The sequence below is a fragment of the Typopeltis vanoorti genome, chromosome 4 (assembly GCF_054136105.1).
Source record: "Typopeltis vanoorti isolate ZY-2024b chromosome 4, IOZ_Tvanoo_1.0, whole genome shotgun sequence".
Lineage (NCBI taxonomy): Eukaryota > Metazoa > Arthropoda > Arachnida > Uropygi > Thelyphonidae > Typopeltis > Typopeltis vanoorti.
In genome coordinates, this window is record NC_143552.1 from 51,992,652 (window position 1) to 52,015,582 (window position 22,931).

Sequence of the window (22,931 nt, forward strand, 5' to 3'; positions counted from 1 at the left end):
AGTTCATACGTACCGTATGTAGTATCAGTGTGCACATATCAATTTGTTCATTGTTCCCTGATGATGGCAATTTGACTTGGCTAAAATATTGGAAGTATTAATTAAACTTTTTTTCTAATTAATATATAGTATATGTTGTTAGTATACTTAAGTAATAAAGTTAAGCATGGCAAGGGAACTAGAAGGAAATTATGAAAAGTAATTTAGTATGGCAGGATAGAGGAAATCCCAAAGATTTTTTCTACATATGGAGAGTAAAAGGAATAATGATTATGGAATAATAACTTTTATCAATGTTGATGATAGGGACCTTAACAGAAGAAATATTTGACTTACTGAGCAATCACTTTGCAAGGATATAACATCCATGTAGAGATAATGCAATGAATGATGTGATGGGGACCAACATGAGAATGGATGTAGATGAAGATTGAGGTGCTTGGGATACCGGCTTGCATGTTACAAGAAACTGCAAGAGAAATAGCATTGCACCTGTTTTTATGTCTTAGCACTGGCAGAATCATAATGGAGTTGAAAGAGTACAAGACAGATGTATTACATGAGGAAAGCTCCAAGACAGAGCTAGCAAATTACAGAGGTGGAGGTTAAAGTACTGAAAAGGATCCTTTCTTTTAGGTAAAAACACACAACACTTTATAAACAAAATTAAAAACATAACACTCGACTTATTAGTCAGTTTCGACGTTTCTGCCCTTTTCACTAATGTCCCCATCAATGACACAATTCTCCTACTACAGAACAAATTTCCGCCCAACATTATGGCCCTCTTTGCCCACGTACTAAAGTCCGGTTACTTCATGTGCCAAAACAAATTCTACCTACAAAAAGAAGGTACAGCCATGGGCTCACCACTGTCCCCCCCCAATCGCTAACTTCTACATGGAAACCTTTGAGCAAAGGGCTCTTGATTCCGCCACGCTAAGACCGACAGTCTGGTTTAGATACGTTGATGATGTGTTCGCGATCTGGCCACACGGGCGACAAACGCTAAACATATTCCTCAGCCACCTGAACAAACAACATGAACGCATACAATTTACCATCGAAATCGAAAACCAAAATTCGCTCCCGTTTCTAGACACACTAGTCACACGTCTTCCTTCAGGCAGTCTATCCTTCATGGTCTACCGAAAACCGACACACACTGGCCAATACATACATTCTAATTCTTACCACCACCCATCACAAAAATATGGAGTCATTAACACCCTTAAAAACAGAGCCACAACTATTTGCTCTAACCAGCAAGCCCTGAAACAAGAACTAAAAATCGTTAGTGACACATTCATAAATAATGACTATAACAAAAATACTGTTAATAAAATACTCTATAAAACTACAACAGAAACGAATCTAGATTACAGTAAAACCATAGCCATCCCAATGTCACCCTTAAACCACCCACTAAACTTAAAACCCATATTCAACTCTTCTAAGGATCCTCTCCTCCCATTAGCACATCCTGGCGTCTATTGCATCCGCTGCAACTGTAACTTACCATACATTGGTGAAACAGGACGGACAATCCCTATACGCAAGAAAGAACACATTAGACACATTAAATATAACCATTATGGTGAAGCAGGCCTCTCAGACCACGCACTCAACACCTTACACCAAATCAACTGGAAAAGCACCTGCTCCTTACACCACACAAAAACCTGGTATGAAAGGAAATTTAAGGAATCCTGCGAAATCCTGATAAACCACCCAAATATCAACAACAAAGATGGCATGAAAATTCCAAGGATCTGGATGGCACACATTCAGCCTACCTAATATATAAGATCCAGCATAAGTCAGGACTCTAGCCAATCTTCAGCTAGTATTAGAAACCATTCCATACCAACTGGCTGGAATGATGTTAATATATGTATATAGTAGACAACACTAATAATAGGACTCTAGCGTTGATGTATAATTTTTTATTTTTATTTATTTATTTTTTTTTCACCAGAGGTCAGGCCAACAATTGTTGTAGTGGTTGGTCAGTGTCTTTAACAAACCAGTTTGATTGTAGCATAGCTTGTTTCCTGTGTATAGTTGTATGCTCCAGAAGATGACCTTGACATAAAGGTCGAAACGTCGAATGTAGATTTTAGTTATATTAAACTAAAGTTTTTATTCAAACACGGTAGTTGTCTCCGTAATTTTCAAAAATGCAAACTGAAAAGGATAGTAGCAGATAGGAATGGGTGGATGGGAATATCGTGCTCTATGGGAACAGCATGCTTTTATGAAGGAAATAAAGGAAAGGCTACACCAGAGGTGTTTAACCAGTCGATCGCGGAGCAATTTTTGGTCGATCTTTTGTGTATTTCTCCTTACTTACAAATTTAATTAAAACTGAAAACATAATATTTTATTTATTATTATTTTGTATTATTTTTAATTCACTTTAAGTGTATTGCTATTGTTTATTTATTTTTTGTTAAAATTGTCAAATCAGTAATTTTCTTATAAGTCCAGGTAAATTAATTAATTTGGATCAGTGGAAGTCAAACAGCGAGCCAAGTGAATACGATTATAAGCAAAGTGTGAAAACTCGATTGTAGCTTAAATATTAAATATTCCAAAGCACATTACATTGATTTTTTTACTTAGGTAAACTTTGTTTGTCTCGATATAGTTTGTATTAGATGTTTTTATAAATAACTCTTTTGAAGCTAACTGTATATACTGTTTTAATAAGAATATGTTAGAGTGTTAAAAACAAAGTCAATGTTTTTGTCGCTGAAACTGTACATGGCGGCATTAGAAAGATGTTATTGAAACTTGTATTTATGAGAAAGGCTTGCAGGCTCTAAATGTAAACATCTCTAAAATCAGTCAGAAAGAGTTCAAACAACTTTCCGATGGCTGGGAACTTACAATCAAAAGAAAGTGGAGGAGAACAAAAGGCATGTCGAACTTGAAACTTATGATGAAAGACTCATACCGATTCTTTGGGGGTTGCCAAACTTCATGCGAGGTCTCAGAGGAGGCCTAATAAAAAGCGACTGAAGCAAGCAGAAGGGATCCTGGTTCCAGAATTGCTGTCAGAGAGGAGGCTGCCTGGTCCAGAGTCGCCATCAGAGAGAGTGCCCGGATCCATGTTGCTTGAGAGAGGAGCTTCTCAGTTCGAGATGTTGCTACTTCTAGGCTGCAGACAAGGTTTCAAATTGCCGAAAGGAAGAGTTCAATTGCCTGAGAAAAGTTTCCAAGCCAGGTTAATGTCAGACATTCACCAGTGTGTTGTGTTTTCATTACAATTTGATGAATCAAACGACTTCACTGATATTGCTCAGTTAATGGTATTTATTCGCATGGTATTTCAAGATTATTCAAGTAAAGAAGAACTTTTGAAAATTATACCATTATTGGGAAGGACTAGGGGAGAAGACATTTTTTTGGCATTTGATGAATTGCGAAACAACACAAACTTCCGCTTTTCAAACTTGTGTCTATTACTACTGATGGTGCTCCTGCAATGATAGGTAATAAATCAGGCTTCGTTTCATTATGTGAACACGATGGCAAATATCCAGATTTTTTAACATACCATTTTATTATTGGCCAACAAGTATTGTGTAGTAAAAGATAAAACACAAAAATTGTTTTGGATGTTACATTTAAAATTGCAAATTCTATTCGAGGAAAAGCCCTGCGACAGTGGTTATTTAAATTACAGGCAGATGATGATAGGGAACTTCTGTTGTACAATAATGTTCGCTGGCTCAGCAGAAGTCAATTTTTAAAAAGATTTCTTGTATTAATTAACGATATAAAAAACAAAGATTATTGAAGAAAAAATGAAAGAGTTTGAGAACAGGAACCAAACCTTGGAGATTCAGTGGCAAGCCTTGAAGAAAACCCTGATTGATTCAGCCCAGTGGGGTGTGTGTGGTGAGGCTGTCTGCAAGGATAGAAAAATCAGAACTCCATGGTGGATACAGGAAGTTAAAGAGGTAGTGAAGGAAAAGAAGAAAGCATATCAAAGGTTCCTGGCAAATAAGTCAACTTGTGCTCTTAGAGAATACAGAGACAAATGTAAGAAAGCTAAACACTGTTTAAAACTAACTAAACAAAAGTCATGGGAAGACTTTGGAAAGAACATAGAAAATAAATATCAAGAAGGTGGTAAGATATTCTGGAGGTTGTTGAAGAAGCTTATAAATGGAGGAAAGAGTGCTGTAAAAGGAGTTAGAGATGATAAAGGTTACATGGAAACAGGAGAAAAGGATATCCTTGAAGTATGGAGTAATTACTTCGAAAAATTGCTAAATGAAACAAGCAGTGATAGCACAGTGGTAAAAAAACACACAACAGGCATACATTCAGGAATACATATCCATACTTGAAGTAGAAAAAGCCGTCAAAGGCTTGAAATGTGGAAAGGCAGCAGGAGTAGATGATATTCGACCAGAAATGCTGAAATATGGTGGTATAAAAGTCTTACAGTGGCTGCACTGCATAGTTCAGAAAGCCTGGACAGAGGGACGAATTCCCGATGATTGGAGTAGAGCTCTAATAGTACCCATATATAAAAAGGGAAATAAAACTGCATGTGAGAATTCAGAGGTATTTCCCTACTGAGTGTTCCTGGCAAGATCTATGCAAGCATACTTGAGAAATGGTTGAGAAGAATTGTGGAAGAAAAGCTAGGTGAAGAACAAGCTGGATTCAGGCCAAATAGAGGCTGTCAGGATCAGATCTTTACTTTACGACAAGTAGTTGAGAAAGCATGGGAATATAACAAAGATCTGTATTTAAGTTTTGTCGATTTGGAAAAGGCATATGACAAGGTGCCAAGAGAGAAGCTATTCAATACTCTACAGTTATATGGTGTCAATGGGGCATTAAATCAAGCAATACTTAGTCTTTATTTGAGTTGTAAGTCAGCAGTTAGAATTGAAGGAAATACAGGAAGATGGTTTAATGTTAAATCTGGTGTGAGACAAGGATGTACATTATCCCCTTTGTTATTCATCATCTACAGGGTGTTCGGGATAAATTTGACAGTTTCGTAAGGAAAAAGAAAATCTTCTTTGTATCTATTAAATTTAATGAATTGACAAAAAAACATTACAGGCAGAGTTAATTACAATACTATCAACAAGATTTACTCAAAATAACCACCATTAGCATCGATCACAGCTTCAATTCTGCTTCGGAACCTCGAACAAGCTGATGCTACAGTCTCCCTGGGAAGGGCCGCAAAAACTGTTTTAATTTTATCCATTAACTGGGCTTTTGTATTACTGGAAGTGCGATTGGTGTCTTTTTCAACTGCGCCCCATACAAAATAATCCATGGGGTTAAGGTCTGGGGAGTTTGGAGGCCAAACATTTGGACTGGTGAAGTCGTAGAAATTTTCAGACAACCATTTTTGACTTTTCCCAGAGGTGTGGCAAGGGGCTGAATCCTGCTGCCATACATACGGCCTACCATTGGCTACCCTTGTTATCCAGGGCTTGACTACAGTTAGCAACTCCACGAACAAAGCCCGAATTCCAATGCCAGGGTTCTTCAACACCTGTTCCTGCAGATTTGCGGGGAATTCTGCTGTACGAACGCAATCAGATCGTCTGCTAGGGATCTTTCTTCTTGCTACATCCTCGTAGTCACCATTGCAAGTCTCTAGTTCATGCCTGATTGTTTTTACTGTATTCAGGGAGCATTGGGCAGCAGTCGTAATATCCTTATTTTGATGGCGGGCACGAATCATCATGATACAAGTTATTCTCTTCCATGATTCAGGTGGGTTCCAGCTATCCATCCTTTCTGACATCTTGTATATGAATGAAGAAGGGTCCAAACTTTTAAATGAAGAGAAGTGTGTGTTAATACATGTAACTTACGGAAAAATATAATTAATTATAAATATGTCAAATTTATCCCGAACACCCTGTATATGGATCACATTATGAAGGAAAGTGGTATTAAACATGATATCAAAATTGGAGATGTTAATGTCAGCTCTTTGCTTTATGTGGATGATGTTATACTTCTAAATAAATCCGCTACAAGTTTGCAAGAGTCCCTGACTAAATTGAATAACTGTTGTAATAGATATAGTATGAAAGTGAGCATTAAAAAGACAAATACAATGAAAATAGGCAGAATTATTGAAAATGTCAACTGTGTTGTGAACGGGGAACCTGTGGAACAAGTAAAACATTTCAGCTACTTATGCACGAATTTTAGTGAAGATGGTAAATTAAATATGTAAATTGACAACAGAATAAACATAGCTGGTATGGTAGAAGTCAATTGAATAAATTCATATGGAATAAGAGAGAAATTAGTCGCAACACTAAATTAGCTGTATACAAGACAGTGTTCAAACCAGTTTTAACTTATGGATCTGAGAGCTGGGTCAGAAGTAAAACACTTGATCAAAGACTAGAGACCACAGATATGAGAGTCCTGAGAAAGATTGGCGGAGTGAACAGATGGCAGCAATAGCAGTATCATATTTAAAACGAAAATATTAGGAAAGAACTTGACATTGTCGGCATCCAGGAATGCATTAGCAGAGCTAATCTCAGGTGGTATGGTCACTTAAACAGAATGGGCGAGGAAAGATTAACAAAACAAGTGTTCTTTGCTAGGTTTGCAGGAAAACGACCCAGAGGAAGACCAAGATATAGGTAGATTGATACGGTACAATGTGCCTTAGACGATAGAAATATAAGATACGATATTGGAGTCTTGACAAGTGACTGTAGATAGGAAGTTAGTAATGATGTAAATTTTTGATGTAGTACTATCATATCCTGTACACCCCTTGGGGTACATTTCAGGAATTTGATGATGATGATTATGATGATAATTTTCTTGATGGAAAATGAGATATTTATCCACAATTGAGTGATAAAAGATGGTTGTTACATTTTTAGTAGATTTCTGTACGAAAATAAGCAATTTAAATTTAGAGTTACAAGATAGAGATAAAAATTTAATTGGCATGTTAAGTTGAATAAAAACTTTCCAACAATACATACTTTTATTAAAGAAAAATATAATTGACTGTGAATTTAGATATCTCCCATATTTATTAAAATTTTTTGAATAAAATCAAGAAATGCTTCACTATGATTTAAAAGAATTTATTCGTGAAATTTAATTAGTTGAGGAAGAAATAAATTCAAGATTTAAAGATTTTAATGAAACTGAAATGATTGTATCTTTTATCAATAATCCATTTCAAGAAAACTTGAACACAGAAATTTCAGTTAAAATTAGTGGGCTGTTTGATATAAACCAAGCTGAAGTAGAACTTGAGATAATAAACATTCAGAAAAGTTTACATTTAAAATCAATAAACAATGAAGTCATTTGGAAGTGTGCACACTGAAAAATTCCCAATATTAACTGATATTGCGCGAAAAATTCTGTCTTGTTTCGGATCGACATACTTGTCAGAATCTGCTTTTTCCAATATGGCCATCATAAAAAAATCAATTCAGAAACCAACTTTCAAATGATCATTTGGATGATTGTTTGCAATTGGCAACTTCTTCATATCAACTTGACTATGAAAATATTGCGAGGTCCAAACAATGCCAAATTTCACATTAACTTTTTTTTTTAATCAACCAGCAATTCCTGTAACTTGTGAGTTTGTAATTAATCTGTTGTTTTTTCTAACTTTGGTTTTCCAAAATAGAGAAATAAATATTTTATTCCAATATTTTTTTTTTTTTTTTTTTTTTTTGTTGTATTAAAATAATTAAAAGTTATAAATAAATTTTTAAATACACAAAGTTTTTAGTTGTGAATTTTTTTTTTAGTTGTTTGTAATGAGATATCAGGTTGGGGGAACGTGATCTATATAATAGAGTAGATCGCCGAATAACTTATTATAGAAAAGTAGCTCGCCTAGTAAAAAACGTTGAATACCACTGGGCTACACCGTGCAATTGCTAGAATCTGCAAAGGCATTCAACAGGATACTTCATGGCATCTTATTTTGTAAATTGGAGCAGAACAGAGATGGCATGAAAATGGCAAGAAGGAAGATGCCTTCCTTCTATTTAGACTGCTGTTTGTTTCACACATTGATGACATGAGGTCACAGTATTCAGTTGTTTGCTGATGATACAAAACTGGGAAAGGTAATAGTTAATCGAGTCAGAGATCCTGCAGGATAATTTAAATAGAATGACCGTTTTGGAAAAGGCTAATGGTTGCCAGTTCAATGGGCTGCATTAAACACCTCAATTTAATTAGGCTTTGCACCAATGTTCCACTCGAACCAACCAAAATTAATGCAATTACTTTATTAATATTCATGAAAGTGTAAGTAGTTAGTCATTTAAATAAAACTTAGAACTTTGGAGGATTTTTTGCTAATCAAGTAAGCTGACACAGACAGACAGACAGATATTAGCTGTCACATCAGTCATCTTACAAGAAAGCAAGGAATGATTAAATGCTTAACAACGACAAAGAGGATCACTGCTGATGCAGTCTGAAAACAGTAATTGCAAAATAATGAGGAACTCTTCTCTTGAATGAATACATGAGAATTTGAATATTGCAGCTTTAACAACCTCAGGACATATATGCAGATTTTCACAAAAGGGAGCTCATCAAATTATAAAAATAACTGGTGATTATTAAAAAGAATATAGGTTACATAATGCAAAAGATTTTGTGGTCAATTCCAGATTATCAATGAGATGAAATTAGAATATGAAATTAGATAAAACTATAAAAAAAAAATAATAATAATAATTAGTATCCTTAATCTGGTTAGTTGATTATTATGAAATTATTAAAAATAGTGATCATAATGGCAAAGTTACATGAACTGTCCATTCTTGCTATGCATTCACTCTGATGATATGATTTGATGGGATGAGAAAATATACTCATCGCAAAATATAAGTGTTTTAGCAAAACAATTATTTTGAACTTCTACACACCCAGTGCCTGCAAGTCGCAAGCCCCATGTCCCCATGGGGCTTGCGACTTGCAGGCACGGACATGGCTAACCCAGGGTCCCAGAGCTAAGTATGGTCTATTTCAAAGCTTTTGGTCATACTTTTCTCTAACTCTTCCACTTCCTGCTTCTACCCTCATACTAACATTCTTCGTAATGAGGATTCTTTACTTAAAACTTTCTGTCTGTTTCTTTTCTTGCTTACTAACCCCAGGAGGAGGTCCTCTATTTTCCCTGAAGCTATTAAAGTACTCGAGGGCTAGGGGTGTTTCCTCCTCTTTCAACTAACCACTAATAGTTATAGTAGTGGGCAGCAGCGCTACTTGTATCAATCTCCTGTAGCATACATGTTACAATACTGCGATGTTGAAGGCAAGGGGAAACCACCACATTACATTCCCAAGTAAAAGAGCAATGGAAGTTAAAAATGAAATCAAGATTGGCGATGGAGCCTTCACTGAAGGAGTCATGCCTGGCAGGAGAAGTAACCGGGCTTCTCAGGTCGACAGCCAATGAAATCCTGGTACTTATTCAAAAATGAAGATAAGAAATAAGCTGAATATTGGAACATGGAATGCAAGAACACTGCTAGAACCAGGTAAAATAGAAAATGTGAAAAAAGAAATGGAAAGACTTGAAATAGACATTCTGGGCATTAGTGAGACGAGATAGGAGGGACAAGGTGATTTCTGGAGTGGAGAATTTCGGATAATATATTCGGATAATAAATTAACAATAATCGCCATGACAGAATCATGGCGATAAGCATTCAAAATGAACCAGTAAACCTCAATATTATAATGGTCTACATGTCAACATCACAACATGGCGATGAAGAAATAGAAGAAATCTGGAGCAGCTTTAAAGACAGAGACAATACAATAATAATAGGAGATTGGAATGCCATAGTGGGAGAAGAGAGCAGTGATAATGTTTCAGGAAGATTTGGTCTTGGACAGAGGAATGAAAGAGGAAAGCAATTAATAGAATTTTGTACACTAAAACAGTTAGTTATAGCAAATACACTATTTCAAGTTCCAAAAAGAAGAAGATACACCTGGAAAGCGCCTGGGGATTCAAATAGATATCAAATAGATTATATATTGGTCAAGAAAAGATACAGAAACCAAATAAAAAATTGCAAAAGCTATCCAGGTGCCAAGATTAGTAGTGACCATAACCTTGTCTTAATGAAAACAGAACTGAAACATAGGAAACAAATCCAAAGATACAAACCAGTAAGATGGAACCTCGAAAAATTAAAGAGTAAAGAAGTAAAGAGAGGATACAAGAAGCAACTGATTATAACATTCCAGAAACCATAAATAGTCAGAATAATATTAAAAACCAATGGAATATGATTAAAGAGTTAATTACAAATTCATGAAATCAATTATTGAAAAATGCACAAAAAGAAAAAAGAAGAAAAACTTTACTCTATTAATTAATAGCCCAAATCTATGATAGAGGAGAAATAATACCAAAGGAGTTTATGAAATCAACCATAATACCAATACAAAAAGAAAAATGCAAACAAATGCAGCCAATTTAGAACAATAGCTTTAATCCCACATGTTAGCAAAATTCTGCTAAAAAATTCAAAATAGAATTTATTCAAAAATAGTTTACAAAACGTTTTATGCAGAATGGTTTTATGGTTGCCTACAATCATTTCCTTGTTGTTGTTTTTTCTTTTGCAGATAATGTATGCATTGTTCTTGTCCTTGAAATATTTGTACTATTCATGTGGTGAAATATTGAGTGCTTTCTGGATCTCCTTTATATTGCATGAATTTGCAATATAAAGGAGATCATTGCATGAATTTGCAATTAAGTGCGCAAAAGATTATTTGGCCTGAATCCACCTTGTTCTTTCTTCACCAAGCTTCCCTTCCACATTCTTTCTCCACCATTTCTCAAGTATAGTTGCATAAATCTTACCAGGAACACTCAGTAGGGAAATACCTCTGTAATTCTCATATTTTCAGTTTTATTTTCCTTTTTATATATGAGTACTATGAGAGCTCTACTCCAATCATCTGGAATTCATCCCTCTGTACAGGCCTTCTGAACTATGCAGTGCAGCAACTGTGAGACTTTTATACCTCTATACTTGAGCATTTCTGCTCAAGTATAGAGGTATAAAAGAAATGTCAAAATCCTGACTGCATGCCTGTCAGTGTTTTTTACCACTGTGCTGTCATCACTGCTTGTTTCATTTAGCAGTTTTTCAAAGTAATTACTCCATACTTCAAGGATATCTTTTTCTCCTGTTTTCATGTCACCTTTATCATCTCTTTATTTCTGAGCTTATTCAACAACCTCCAGAATATCTTGCCACTTCTTCATATTTATTTTCTATGTTCTTGCCAAATTCTTCCCATGACTTTTGTTTAGCTAGTTTTACTCAGTGTTTAGCTTTCTTATATTTGTCTCTGTATTCTCTAAGCGCACAAGCTGATTTATTTGCCAGGAACTTTTGATATGCTTTCTTCTTTTCCTTCACTTTCTCTTTAACTTCCTCTGTCCACCATGGAGTTCTGATTTTTATAGCTATCCTTACAGACAACCTCGCCACATGCCTCTCTGACTGAATATCCAAGGTTTTCCTGTTCTCAAACTCTTTCATTTTTTCTTGAATAATATTTGTGTATTTTAGTCAACAGTTCACATCATTGAGCTGCTCTACTTTTATTCGCTTTAAAACTTTCTTACATGTTTTTCTTTTCGATATGAAATTCAATTTTATCCTGCCTAAGACTAAATGGTGATTGCTTCTAATTTCAAATCCTCTGTACACTCTAGTGTCTTGGATCAGGGAGAAAATATCACTATCAACAATAACATAGTCAATGAGACTTTTTTTATTCCTTGCCTCTTCTCTCCATGGGAATTTGTGTACATTTTTATGTTGGAACATGGTGTTAGTAATAACCAATTCATATCCTGAGCAGAAATTCAACAGATATTTGCCATTATTATTAGCTTTGCTCTTTTCTCCAAATTTTCCCAAAAAATTTTTGTATATCTGACAATGATTTCCTACTCAACTATATACATCCCCAACAAAGACCAACATTTCCTTTTTTCACTGTCAATTGCTTTCTGTAAAGTCTGAAAAAATTCCTACACTTCGACCTTAGTAGAACTTTCTGTTGGACCATAGGCACAAATAAGTCTCATTGTCCAGTTCCCCATTCTGATATATGCCTGCATCACTCTACTTGATATTGCCTGCCATTCAAGAAGATTAGCTTCGTATTTAGTGTTGAATACTGTGGCTACTCCTTCTTTTCCTTGATTGTCATTGTCTGAATATAACATTTTGTATATATTGCTCAGAAAGATCTCACCAGTTTGTTTTTTTTTGTTTCAGTCACCCCTATTATGTTGATCTGGTACTTATCTAATTCCTCAGCTAGCTCCATTTCTTTGCCATTCAGGTTTCTTATGTTGATAGTACCGATCTTTAACTCTGGTGATGTTGAGTTGAGGTGTGTTCCAGTAGCTGAATTTTCACTGTTTGCCCTGTTTCCCTGGCAAAAACAACAGTGGCCTTGTTTAACTGGACAACGCCCAGTCGGCATGAAATTCTGTCATGTTGTACCATAATTTTATATTGTGGTTTAAGCCAATAAGAATACAATTTGGTTGGATAAATCCCAAATTGCCAGTCCATCCTCATTCGTTCGATATCCAGGTAGATACCTAACAGGGTTCACCACAAGAAGGTGATGATTGGACGTTAGGTCAGAAGGCTTGGTCAGTTCTCTACATTCCTTTGAAGGCTATGTGGAGGTCTCCTCAATTATACAGCTTTGACCTTTTGCTTTTAATGTTTGAGGCAGAAGCTAGAATTCTGGATTGCTGTATTTTAAAGTATTCGAATCGATGAGTAAATGCAGAAATCTGTATTTGGTTATTTTTATCATATGTATATGTGTATATATTGTTCATGCAAAAATTATTTTATTTAATAAACATATTATTTTCTAAATATGTGTTTTTTTCACCATCTGCGCAACTGGATTTGCGTTTAATCTTAAGTTGGAAACTTAAGATTAAACGCATTATTCTCTATCATCATATGTTATTGGGATAAAATTGTGAAATGAGGAAACACCTAAATTTTACTTATTAGCATTATCTTTAATGGATTCAAAATTGCTTGAATATGTGCTCATACATGAAGAGTGAGAATTTTTAGTTAACAAGTAAAAAATCAAAAGAGGGGTTTGGGTTTAATCATCAGTTTTATTTACATAAAAATGTCAGTTCTGTTTTGTTTTGTAAATAAGTTTCTGTATTAACTTATTGCATTTATTGGGGAATGCTGGTCATTATATTGCTTGATTTGTCAATTATCACTGATTTTGTTGTGATGGAATGTGACCAGTGAGAGGATAGAATTTGCACACATCATTTTATCTTTAGAGAGTGCTCAGTTATAACACGAGATAGTTAATTAAATGTGATGCAGCAACCAGAAACAGATGTAATGTGGATAGCAATAATTAGCTTTTCTTACCTAGGGATGAAATATGTAGGATTTGGTCATTAATAGGAAGTAAAGTAATGAAAAATATGGAAAAATTATTAGTGCTATGGATTGATGATATGAATCAAAACAACTTTCCTGTAACTCGAGCAATGGACAAGGCAATCCTTGTTTAATGAAATAAAGAAGCGGTGGAGTCATTTTTGAAAGTCATTCTTACTGAAGGAACCAATCTCATATGAATACATTATAATTTGACCTCAATTTATGAACAGTATGCTCGGAACTTAATCCCTTCATAAAATGAGGCCTCGTATGTATTTTCTCAAAATATTTCTTTATATTGATTCTGACCTAAATGTTTTTCGATTGTTTTCTGAGTTGCTGCCATGTCTTATGATATCACTGGCCTTGTCTATTCTGCAATGTTTCAGAGCCAATCAGAATTCAGAAATGTACTAATGTAGTTAGCCACACTAACATCTGACTAGTGAGCCAACACTAAATTTTTCAAGTCCTGTGTGTGTATGTCAGATAAATGGTAGTGAACACAAAACTGCCTATTTATGAATGAATACTTCTTCAAGTGTCATTCCCTAGAAGGAGGTTGGCAACCATGTCACGGAACTTTTTTTTTCTTTTGCTGCTCTGGAACATTTATGGTAATTCAAGCCAGTCTAGTCCTTAATGTCTTCAAACCACATTCTCCTGGGTTACCTCTCCCACTTTTTCCATCCAGTTTCCCTTCTAATATTAATTTCTGAATGCCTTCTTGTCTAGTTAGAAGCCCAAAATATTTAAGTTTTCGTTCTTTTCATTTTTGCTCTCTTTAAAACATCTTCATTTTTCATTTTCTCTGTCCATGATATTTTCAACATTCTTCTGATGGTCTACGTTTTGAAAGCTTCTAATTTTTTTCTCTGCTTGTTTATTTAGAGTAGTCCAAGTTTCACTGTTGTAGAGAAGGCTTGACCAGATTTAGCATTTTATTAATATTTTTCTTGTGTTTATGTTAATGTCTCTGGATAAGCTTCTGTTGTAAATTTCTTTGACTAAGTTTTGAAGATCATCTTCAGTTTCAGCTATAAGGACTGTCACCTGTATACCTGAAGTTGTTGAAGTTCCTACCCCTGACTTTTACACCCATCAATTCTGCAATATCTTTAAAATCTTGCTCACTATATATGTTATAAAGTAAGGGTGATAAGACACATCCTTGTCTTACTCCTTTTTTGATTTCAAAGTAGTCAGAATATGCTTTTTTCTATCTTATTGAGGCCATTACATATTTGTAATTATGTTTAGATCTTTTCCTTTTAACCCATTATTCTGTAGGATATGTATTAATTTCTTGTGACCTATTGAATCAAATGCTTTGGTGTAATCGATAAAACAAAGTTTTTCTGGTTATCGAGGCTTCTTTCACATAATGCTTTCACATCGAAAATTCTTTCTCTTGTACCTTTGTCTTTTTGAAAACCTGATTGAGTGTCTTCTCCTTCTGTTGACAAAGTGCCTTTTATTCTTTCTAGGATTATTCTCAAAAGTAATTTTGTAACATGACTTATGACTTGTTCAAACTTATTCATCTATATTCTGAATATTAAAGTTCTTGGAATTTTGGGAATAGTGACAAAGTTGGATTTCCTTAGATCATCAGAGATGTACCTGTATCCTAGATGTTATTAACAATAACCTTTTGGTCATTAATTGTGTTTTCATTTAATTTCTTTAACAATTCGATAGGGATCTGATCAGGGCCTCTTTACCTCTTTAAACCATAATCTTTTATACAAAGATTATGGTTTAAATTTTTCTTTTTATGTATCAGAGCTTGGATTGACTTATCACCAGAGGTCCCACTTTACATTCCAGGCCACCTACAACTACCCTTAGAGGGTGCTCCACCTAGATAGGACTTTAGTGTCTCCCATGTGGTTGGGCTTAGTATTGTTTGTTATTTGTTTTTATGTTACATTAGTTTTTTTTGTAATCCCTGAAGATGTCTCATTGACTGAGATGAAATATGGGAAGAATTAAATTCTGTTTTTAATCCTTTCTGAGTGCTATATACAATCCATTAAGCATCCAACATGATATGGAATTAACTATCAAGCAGACAACCATGACAAACTTAAGGAATAGCTTGAACAAGCAATAATGTATGAAGAACAAGGAAAAAAGAGATCTTCTCTAGATATTTTTCTCCCTTTCATTTAAGGTATTTTATTTATTTATTTTTTTAAATAAAGATGTATGTCAGAGTAGTGATACAGAATGAAGCAATCGGCAGTGATTTTTGCCCTCGTGATATAATCATTCGTTTTTTTATTTACTTAAACATTCTAGTATAGTGAGGTGGGGGAAGGACCATTCCATGTGAAATAATGAAAGTAAAAATTAAATGAAACTATATAATTTTATATTTTGAGAAAGTGAGTTATTTTGGTTACCATTTTTGGACTGTTCTATTAATGATGGAGTCCTTATTTGGCAGATCCACAGTATTTTTGCAATTTTTGAGTGTTTTAAAATTAATCTCAGTTTATTTCCAGATTGTCCAATTTCTGTTTTTAATGTTCAAGGTATGCATGTTTTGATTTCTTATTTGCATTTTCAAGCAAACGATTTTTTTTAGGAATGGTGGTCATCTGCTTTAGTGTTCCAAGTGCTCTTTTCCTCATTTTATAATCTATCCAGCTGGCCATAAGTCTCACCCACAAAAATTTTTGTGTGCTTTATTTATACATGTAGTGAAATATGAATACCCAAAAGATGTTAATTGAAGCTTCACCTCAAAGTTTTCAGAAAAATAAATAAATTAAAATTGACCAACTTTGAAGTCCAAAGAAGTTATTGCGGGTGTGGGTCCAATGATATTCTTGATTGGCAGCTAAAAAGTAAAATTGATCTAAAGAAATGAACATAACAGAATCATTCTGTTATTTTCATTCTTCTGCCTTTTGAAAATGAAGAAAACCTCATTTTTGTTCCATCTTTCATATTATTAGTATATCCAACTATCAAGACAGTTTTTTTTAAAGATCATAGTGGTCTGCCATGTGACAATAGCAAATGGGGAATAAAAAATGAATGAATGCTTAAAAAGAAAAAAAAAGACAGAAATACCTTTGTTAACATAGTTAACCATGAAGATGATTTTAATTTATTCACAGAGTACACTTTTTTTTTTTTTCATATCACATGACAGGAGCCCATGTGTTGGTGGAACCAAGGATGTTAGGTTCACATTATGCCACAGAACATGACAGCAGTAACTGTCATGTTCTGTGGCATAATGTAATTCTTTCTCATGCATATTGTTTAATTCAGTGTTTTGATATACACCCTCTGTCCAAAAAGAAACCGAACTTTTGATAGAAAATAAAACACAGGCCAATTATAATTATTCAAATCATTTATATTTCAATCAATATGCTCTCCATCATCTTCGATACAGCGTTTAGCACAGTCAATTAATTCGTTAAATGAGTTTTTTTTTTATATCAGTTTTTGGGATACTGTTGAAGGTCGTGGTTACTGCCGCTTGAACATTCTCAATGGTGTCGTATCGCTTTCTTTTCATTGGCAAATGAAGTCGGAGGTAGAGAAAGAAATCACAGGGTGCTAAATCAGGTGAATACAGCGAGTGGTCCAACACACAAACTTGGTTTTTACTCAAAAACTGTCTCATAATGTTTGAACGATGAGATGATGCATTATCATCTAAAATTGAACAGCTGCCTGCATCACGATATTCATGCTGTACGCGACGAATTCTCGCTATCAATCACTTTAAAACTTCAAGATAAAACTCCCTATTGACCGTTTGGCCAGGTTGAATCAATTTATGCCCTTGGAATCGTAGAAACAAATCAGCATCTCTTTATTTTTGACTTCTTCAAGCGACTTTTTTTCAGATGCCCCTCTTTTGGTGGTCTCCACTCAGCACTCTGGCACTTTGTTTCGGACTCATACTCAAAGCACCATGTTTCGTCACCAGTAACAATCGTTTCAAGGAAGTTTGAGTCCTTACGAGCGGTTTTAATGAGATCCTTGCAGCATTCAGTTTGATACATTTTTTGGTCGTTGATCAACTTGTGGGGAACAAATTGCAAATTCAATTATGAAGACCCAAATTCTTGGTCAAAATGTTGTGCAGAGTTGATTTTGGAATACCGAATTCATCTTCAATCAATGAAATCATGCACTTTTTGGATGTTAACTTCGCTCGGTCCAGTTCTTGGAAGGCCTGGCTTTTCGTCATCCTCAAGCATCTCACAGCCACTTTGAAATCACTTTAACCACTTGTAAACTTGAGTATTGGATAAGCATTCATCATCTGTATGCTTTTTTGAAGCATTTGATGCATTTTGGTAAAACATTTACCAAGTTTAACACAAAAGTCAGTCACAGATCTCTGGTTGAAACTCATTTTCCAACCATTTGTCAAAACATACTGTCAATCTTGGCACTATAACTCAGCTTCTAATGAAACAAATGTCATAAACAGTTGACACAACACTAATGAAGGCTGCCGCTTTCGACAACAAAAAGATACAACAGGTGCCACTAGTTTCTTCTATTTTTGAAAAGTTTGGCTTTTTGGACAGAGGGTGTATGTACTAGATTGCTTAAGTTAGTGAAAAATCTTTCATGTGTAATCATTCTTTCTAGTTTTTTTTTTTTTTTTTTTTAATGTGAGTCTGACTTATGAAACAATAAAACCAAAACACTCATTTGGGTTTTATGTTATTTTAATAAAAGTAGTTCTAGTTGCTAAACATTGGTCTATAGTGGAATCTGCAGAATTCTCTAACTAAATTGAATAACAGCTTGAATTCAGTTTGAAAATTAACAATAAAAACACAGACTATAGAAATAGCCAGGGTATGAAAAACACTGTATCCCGAATAGGAGACCCTATAGAACAGATAAAGCATTTCAGCTATTGACAGACAATTTTTAGTGAAGTTGGCAAATTAAATATGGAACTACACAACAGAATTAGCAAAGTTTGTATGGTAGGAAGTCAGCTGAATAAGTTTATATGGAATAAGATAATGCTTATTTTTAGAGGTACCTGTGGCATAGTATAATTATTAAAGGATCACGTGAGACCATAGTAATAACTTTTAATTAATAAGTACAGATATTTCATACTAAAACTAATAGTACATCTTCAGTGTTACAAACAGTTATAGGAATGGAATACAGTAATGAACATTCAGTGGATCACCTATTAAAATACATAGTTATCGTGCGCTAGGAAATGATAGAAAATAATAATTAATTAATATTTAAGATAATTGTTTTTTTAATGATTACATAAAATAAAAGTCTCCCAGATCTTCAAGAGAGAGGGAGAGAGAATCATTTCAATTTAAATTCGGTTGGTGTAAAATATCTTCACAGCTTTCTTTAAAAAGCGTTCATATTTGAACCTGCATCTATGGAGGAGAATAGTTTATCCCACTGGATATTATGGGTAGTGTTAATAATGTGTTGTGCTAGACCAGACTTCTGAGGTTTGTTGTATTCAATATAATATTGATGTTCTTTAATTCTGTTGTTTATTATTTTAACGGTATAATAGAACACAGAAACTAAGTAAATAATTAATTTATTAACTTGATGTTGATATTTCGCTGGTATTATAACCAGCATCTTCAGAGCACAAAAACACTGTTTGTCACAATACGCGAGACTAAAACAACATGGTGTACTTAAACAAAATTGTAGCACCAACACAAAGACTAAAGTCCTGATTTTGGCGCCCTCTATCTGGGGAAAAAAAAAAAAAAACTATCATATATTACTAGAGTCCTAGAAAAGCTAGTTTTTTCTTAATATGACTGTCTCCCAGATCTTCGGCAAGTTAATACAGCCATATTTGTTGAGATTTGGAGTGTGTTTTAGGGCTTCTGTCGCCTCTAAGAATAATCTCTCTGATTTATACGGGTTTCTGTGTAGTACTTTTGTGTTTTTCCAGTTGATCCTGTGTGCAGGGGTATCCAGAGCATGGTCTGCTAGGCCCGACTTCCCATAATGATAATTCCGGACGTATCATTTATGTTCGCTGATGCGGATATTCACAGTTCTTCCTGTTTGACCATAGTAGGCTTGATTGCATGAGCAGGGTACTTGGTAGACTCCTGGATGTGATAAAGGAGGAATGCTGTCCTTGGGTGAGCAGATGAGGGTGGCTAATTTGCTACATGGTCTGAATGTAGTGCGTAGTTTGTTTATTGAGAATTCTTGAGATCCTTTCGGATGTGCCTTTAATGTAAGGGATGGTGACTGTTTTGTTGTAGTTCTCTGTGGTGGATGGTGGGAGGGGTTTCTTAGGAGTGTTTAGTATTTTGTTTATTTTATGTGGATTGTAGCCATTGGCCAAGAAGGTGTGGCGTAAGTGAGTCAGTTCAGCAGTAAGAGCCTTGTCATGTAGTGCTGTCATAGTAGCCTAAACAACCCTGGAAGGTATACATCAGGATGATGATGATGAACACCGCTTGTTTTTTTAAAAAATAGATGCCTGGAACACATCCATTGCAAGCAGGAAGAGTTGTAAATTAAAATGATACACGTGTGTCAGTGTTGATAAAAGGTGGCTGTACTGATGTTGATCATGATGGCAGGAAAAAAAAGACCAAGATCTAGTTGGATTAACGGAAACTTAAATGTAAGTTGTGACAGCACTGGAGTCCTGAAATAGCAGATTAATTATGAGGAAATTTGAACTAAGCATAGAATAATTATACTCCTATAACTTCAGTTTTTATGTTCACTGCCCCTATCATTTTATCCTGATACTTTTTTTGAAAGTGATATAAACAAAAAAAATGTAGGATGATATAAACAAAAAAATATTAAAGATAAATTTAAGGAATATATACCTTAATCAATGCAACAGCATTGAGGTATGTATGTATGATTAAGGTATGTATTCATTAAATGTTTCATTTAGCATATAATACAGACATTTAGAATTTCTTCTGAGCATAATGTATATTACAAAGTACACCTTGTTCAGGTTATGAGGATTATTCCAAAATTTGTGTTTTGCTATTCTTAAGAGTGTATAGCATGAAGATTTTTGATCTAGTCTATAATATTATTTATTAATTTGTAACATTTGATAATTTTATTAGGAAAATATTGAACAAGAACCATCTTTTGAGATGAATGGTGTGATGAAATTCTCACAGTTGTATTCCAGAATCCCAGAAAAACTGTCTCCGTTGATGGTTAAAAATTTGAGCGTACCAATTGCCTTTGTATGTTTCTTGCATGTAGTTAATGAGAGGGTAAGATTTCCTTAGTATTAATAGAAATTCTTAAATGCAGTGCATTTCCAAACTACAAAAATAATTTTAAGTTTTCTTTTAAAAAAATTAATAAAAGTATGCAAAAATATTACAATTAATTTTGCAGGTTAAAATTTTGTGTCAATAATGAAATACCATGAGTTGGCATAATGAAAAGAATCATAAAAATGGAGGAAAATTCACGCAAAAGACTATTAATGTGGAATTTTCACTTAAATATTATAGGCATCATCATCACATGGCAATTAAACAATAACAGACAATTCTAAAAAGTGCCACCTAAGTAGCTAATGTTAGATAACTAAGAAAGGTCAATAATTTCCTAACTTATTGAATACACACAAATACAAAATAAAGTTAGGAAAGATTAGCAGATTTAAAAAGTATTATCTCCCACAAAGGTGATAGATATAGACTGTCAGATCTGTTTTAAGTTAGGATGGTGAAGCAAAGTTTCACACGTTTCTTTATGACGATGTTCTAATAGAACGACTTTTACAAAGGACTCTTGTTCCAATGAACTCTATGTTAAGTGTCGATAGCATGCTCCTCAGGTCCTGACTGTTCAGGCTCATGGTATTTAATATAAAATTTGTGTTCTTCTAGATGAATAAAAGCAGATCTTCCTGTTTGTCTAAAATAAGATAACCCACAAGAGCAAGGAGTCTGCTAGATCAGCGCTTCCCAAACTGTAGGCCGTGGTCCCCCTTGGGGGGGCATGAAATAATGAAAACAAATATAAAATGTTTGACGACTAATAAGATAAATGATATTTATCTATCTATCTCTATAAAAATATAAGATAATGTGCCATGTCAAATGTATATATAAGATGCTATAAATGTAATATTTGCATTTGATTTTTGCAACATTCACTGTGTATTATTTTTCAAGGTGAAAACTTAATATACAGTTAAATGCCAAAACTTCATGACCCAGTGATGTATTGAATATAAATATTATAATGACATATGTCTGTATTACGATTTTTTTTTTTTTCTCCTGTGGGGGCCGTGAAATATTTTAATTTTTTCAAAGGGACCTTTACAACCATAAGTTTGGGAAGCACTGTGCTAGATGACTGGATAACTGAAAGGTGAAAGCTTGTCCTTAGGAGATGCAGAAAGGGTACAGATTTTTCTGATGGGATGAAAGTCAACAAAAATATTCAGTGGTTTTAAAACTTTCTCTATGCATTTATAAATGCCATGCACACAAGGGATAGGAATGCAAGTTATTTCTTCTGTATTTGAAGAGGTAGATATACCATAACTGTTAAAAGTTTTTTTTGATGAAAGAATCCTTAAAACTATTAGATAAAAAGTTTGAATTAATAGTATAATTGTTTCTGTAAAGGTTTGTCTGAAGAACATAAAGAATGGGGCACAGTGTATTAAAGTCTTAATAGCTCCAGCCTTCTGACTAGTATGGTGATGACATTCAACATCGATATAACAGCATGAGTCTTCTGAAAAACTGAAAAATGCAGGCTGCCATCTGGTTGATGAAGAATTAGAAGATCTAAAAACACTAATTGTTTATTTATCACTTCTGAGGTGAATTGAATCCTGGGATGAAGTGTTATATTAGCTATTCAGGTGGAATGTTTTAGTATTGTCTGTTATTGTATAATTTCCATTCTGTGATCTTGTACTGACAATGCCTATGTGAGTTTTTCCCTGTTTTTATAATTATTTTCATTAAAATTTTATTATTAGGTATGAGATGTAATAAATTGCGAGCTATGTTTTTCAAGGTGAAAACTTAATATACAGTTAAATGCTAAAACTTCATGATCCAGTGATGTGTTGGCCTCCTTTGGAAAAGAACACCCCTTGTGCTCTTAGAGAATACAGAGACAAATGTAAAAAAGCTAAACACTGTGTAAAACTAGCTAAAGTCATGGGAAGACTTTGGTAAGAACATAGAAAATAAATATCAGGAAGGCAGCAAGATATCCTGGTGGCTGTTGAAAAAGCTCAGAAATGGAGGAAAGAGTGCTGTAAAAAGAATTAGTGATGATAAAGGTGACTGAAAACGGGAGAAAAAGATATCCTTGATGTATGGAGTAATTACTTTGAAAAATTGCTAAATGAAACAAGCAGTGATGACAGCACAGTGGTTAAAAAACACTCAACAGACATTTAGTCAGGAA

The 22,931-nt window shown here is 34.3% G+C and overlaps 1 protein-coding gene across 1 annotated transcript in view; it reads left to right on the forward strand.

Annotated features, from left to right (window-relative positions):
* Positions 1-22,931, forward strand: part of barr (non-SMC condensin I complex subunit H) — a 346,268-nt gene that overhangs the window by 316,335 nt on the left and 7,002 nt on the right. Inside the window, exon 16 of the mRNA XM_090391808.1 lies at positions 20,600-20,755. Coding sequence (XP_090247934.1) covers positions 20,600-20,755 — 156 coding nt within the window. The remainder of the gene's footprint in view (positions 1-20,599; positions 20,756-22,931) is intronic.